Source organism: Ranitomeya imitator, unplaced genomic scaffold, assembly GCF_032444005.1.
Source record: "Ranitomeya imitator isolate aRanImi1 unplaced genomic scaffold, aRanImi1.pri SCAFFOLD_331, whole genome shotgun sequence".
Classification (NCBI taxonomy): Eukaryota; Metazoa; Chordata; class Amphibia; order Anura; family Dendrobatidae; genus Ranitomeya; species Ranitomeya imitator.
Genome location: NW_027194821.1, coordinates 164,205 through 168,660, shown reverse-complemented (window position 1 = coordinate 168,660; position 4,456 = coordinate 164,205). Strand labels below are relative to the sequence as shown.

The 4,456-nt window shown below is 42.4% G+C and overlaps 1 protein-coding gene across 1 annotated transcript; it reads right to left on the bottom strand.

The window, feature by feature from the left end:
* Positions 1–314: 314 nt before the first annotated feature.
* Positions 315–3,528, bottom strand: LOC138656352 (scaffold attachment factor B1-like; the record flags this gene model as incomplete). The annotated part of the gene is made up of 3 exons (XM_069743702.1): positions 3,440–3,528; positions 2,954–3,244; positions 315–449 (listed from the first exon to the last, which is right to left on the bottom strand). Coding segments are annotated over exons 1-3 (515 nt in total), but the record flags the coding sequence as incomplete, so codon positions are not given.
* Positions 3,529–4,456: the final 928 nt, after the last annotated feature.

Genomic DNA, 4,456 nt, shown 5'->3' with positions numbered 1-4,456 from the left:
TGACCGCTGAAGAGGGGAAGAACTGAAGCACCGAAGACCGTGGGACAGCAGGGGGAGCGTCAGGATCGCTGGAAGCAGGTGAGTATGCCTCAGCGCCCTCTCCCCCTCACCCGCCGACCCTGCCACCCACCTTGACTCGAGTATAAGCCGAGAGGGGCACTTTCAGCCCAAAAATTTGGGCTGAAAATCTCGGCTTATACTCGAGTATATATGGTAAATGATGCTATTATACAGTATATAGAAATTTGCAGATGCAATAAAAGTATAAGAAATGTAATAAAAGGATGCAATTTTTTTTTCAATGCATATTTTACCTGTCCATATGCATATGATTCATGAATCGACCACGATCTCTGTTATCAAAATCATGATACCGGTCTGATCTTCCAAAATCATGGTATCGGTCATCTAAAGCCATTCTCTTTGACTCTAGCCAATAAGGATCATCCCTTTCAAAGATTAAAAACAAACAATATGTTAACAGAACTAGCAATGCACATGTGTCATACATACCAATTACACGATAATGTTATTTACGTAATTAGTGAGGATCTAACAATGCAGAAAGTCATTTTAAAGGGATTAATGCTGCCTACTGACTGGCCAGAGTGTTTCCGGCACGGACTGTATGAGGTCAGCTGGTTAAGTTTGACTCAAACGCTGCATACATATTACAATTCTTGCCATCATTGTGCCTGTTGTCTTTTTATGTATTTACTTTACAATTCCATAATGACTAAAGATACCCTCCAGCGAAGGTGTGCAGCCAATCCGTGGCCAGCATGTATCAGGCACTGGCCAGTAAAGCTTGACTCTGGAAGGCTGCGGCATGTCAGAGAATGACATACTTTCACAGGCACCGAGGACCGAGCTGTAGTCGGACAGGTGGGTCCCAGCAGCTTCTCCCAGCCTATATGCATTTATAGGTATACACCTGTGAATCCAAGGCAGGCTGAAAGTGCCAGACCTGCCTGTTTGACTACCTCCAGTTCAGCTCGGTGGCTATGAAAGTATGTCATTCTCTGACATGCCGCAGCCTTTCAGAGTCAGAGATGGCAAGAATTGTAATACGTATACAAATAGAAAAGTGACCAGCCTTTGTGGCACTGCATGGCACATCCAGGCAATTATTTCAGTATCAAAATCTTCTACAATTAGAAAAGCTGTTCTTTATATATATATTAAAAATGTCATTATTGCAATTTCTTTCAGAATTTAGTAATTTTACAGAAAGAAAAAAATAATAATCTGACTTCCTTTACCCTAGATTACAGGAACATGGAAAATCATTGGTATATAGAGGTGTTTAAGCTTCTGATGTGATAAAACATTAACATCTATGGCCGTTTTCATAAAAAAAGTCATGTCCTGTTCGACAGTCACATCACATGTTAATCCAATCAATGGTTCATGAGTAGTGTTGAGCGATACCGTCCGATACTTGAAAGTATCGGTATCGGATAGTATCGGCCGATACCCGAAAAATATCGGATATCGCCGATACCGATATCCGATACCAATACAAGTCAATGGGACATCAAGTATCGGAATGTATCCTCATGGATCCCAGGGTCTGAAGGAGAGGAAACTCTCCTTCAGGCCCTGGGATCCATATTAAAGTGTAAAATAAAGAATTAAAATAAAAAATATTGTTATATTCACCTCTCCGGCGGCCCCTGGACATCAGCGGGAGGATCCGGCGTCCGGCACGGCTTCTTTCTTCAAAATGCGCGCCTTTAGGACCTGTGGAATGACGTCCCGGCTTCTGATTGGTCGCGTGCCGCCCATGTGACCGCCACGCGACCAATCAGAAGCCGCGACGTCATTCCTCAGGTCCTAAAAGGCGCTCATTCTAGGACTTTAGCTGAGGAATGACGTCGCGGCTTCTGATTGGTCGCGTGACGGTCACATGGGCGGCACGCGACCAATCAGAAGCCGGGACGTCATACCACAGGTCCTAAAGGCGCGCATTTTGAAGAAAGAAGCCGTGCCGGACGCCGGTTCCTTGCGCAGATGTCCAGGGGCCGCCGGAGAGGTGAATATAACAATATTTTTTATTTTAATTCTTTATTTTACACTTCCGATACCGATACCCGATATCACAAAAATATCGGATCTCGGTATCGGAATTCCGATACCGCAAGTATCGGCCGATACCCGATACTTGTGGTATCGGAATGCTCAACACTATTCATGAGATATCTCCCCCACTCTGATAATCCCATTTTCCGTCATGGTAAGGATTCATGCATGATGTCCGAGAGTGGCAGCAGTGTCCTGCCCAGAGCATGACATCTTCATGTTTTATGATGCACTCACATGCACTCCATGCATTGCAGTCAGAGGTCAGACAGATGCACGGACGTCTGCATGGGTCCTAACACTATGCAATGATTTCCCAATAATTTCTGGATGAGCTGCGATTTGTTCATTGAGACTCGTGACTTTCTTCCCATAAAAAAAGAAGCAATCAATTTTAGTGTCTTGTCCTCTATCTGCCATGGGTATATGCAGTTTGGATACTGGGAGAGAGTGGAATACAAGGTACCATATTTAGAGTTTGGATTGTTTATCTTATGGGGCGACTGACCAATGCGCTTTATACTTGCATGCTACATTTTTTAACAGGAATGGAGATTTTTTATTTCAGTGGCATTTATATTTGTCCATGTCATCTAACTCCATTACAGTAGGGACTATACACTCATGAGACTTCTCTGTATTGCTTATTCTCCTGTTCCTCTCTAGTAGCCAGCATGTGGGTTTTGCAGACTTGTCAAGTGTACAAAAAGTCTGCTAAAAGCCAGGAAAAATTGTACAGCTGCCAAAACTGTGACAAGACTGTAAATTAACTAGCAAATGATTGAGAGCATTGGTGACTACTTTGGTTGTCTGCTTCCTTTAGTCAGATTGACAGAAAGCATTCCAATGAAATAGCTTAGCAGAGGCTTACCTTAAGTCCATGTCATACGGCCTTCTCACTCCTGGTCGTCGATCCTGTTCATATCGCAACCACTCTTGTTGACGATGTAGTTCCTCTCTTTCTCTCTGGATGCGGTCCTGCTCTATACGTCTCTCTTCCTCTATACGCATTCTCTCTCTTTCCAGTCTTTCACGCTCCATGCGTTCCCTTTCTAGACGCTCTCTTTCTATTTCAAGTCTGACACGTTCTCTTCGTAATCGCTCCCTTTCTTCTCTTTCCCGAACCATGAGGACTCGCTCCCGCACACGTTTTTCCCTTTCCCTGAAGAAATAGATTAATTACATTACTAAGACTTAAGAGATTTTTTCTGCAATATAAAATGTTATTTACTTGAAGCTCAAGCATTACTAATATGTGTCCCGCTAGGGCTTCTTACATAGGCTTTACAAATTCTAAACACAAACCAAAAATATATCCATTGGTTATGCTATAAACATTAGTGATGAGCGAGTATACTCGTTGCTCAAATCTCCCAGAGCACGCACGAGTGGTCTCAGAGTATTTTGATGTGCTCGGAGATTTAGTTTTCGTTGTCTCCGCTGCATGATTTGCGACTTGTAGATGGGCTGAATACATGTGGTAATTCCCTAACAAACAGGCAATCCACACATGTATTCAAGCTGTCTAGCAGTCGCAAATCATGCAGCTGAGGGGACAAAAACGAAATCTCTGAGCACTAACAAATACTTGGGAGACCACCCTTGCGTGCTCTGGGAGATCCGAGCAATGAGTACACTCGCTCATTACTAATAAACATCTGAGATATGTGGGTCCCATCTCTGGTACCCGCATCTATTTCCAGTATCTAACCAGCAGTGGGTGGAGAGGTGGACATTCTCTCCATTCATTATAGAGTTTTGAATAGCAGGGAAAAAGTCTGCTAATCGCCATCATCTGCAAGGAGTTTGTGTGGGTTTCATTCAGGTTCTCCATTTTCCTCCCACACTTTAACCCCTTCATGACCCAGCCTATTTTGACCTTAAAGACCTTGCCATTTTTTGCAATTCTGACCAGTGTCCCTTTATGAGGTAATAACTCGGGAACGCTTCAACGGATCCTAGCGGTTCTGAGATTGTTTTTTCGTGACATATTGGGCTTCATGTTAGTGGTAAATTTAGGTCAATAAATTCTGCGTTTATTTGTGATAAAAACGGAAATTTGGCAAAAATTTTGAAAATTTTGCAATTTTCACATTTTGAATTTTTATTCTGTTAAACCAGAGAGTTATGTGACACAAAATAGTTAATAAATAACATTTCCCACATGTTTACTTTACATCAGCACAATTTTGGAAAAACAATTTTGTTTTTGCTAGGAAGTTATAAGGGTTAAAATTTGACCAGCGATTTCTCATTTTTACAACGAAATTTACAAAACCATTTTTTTAGGGACCACCTCACATTTGAAGTCAGTTTGAGGGGTCTATATGGCTGAAAATACTCAAGTGACACCATTCTAAAAACTGCACCCCTC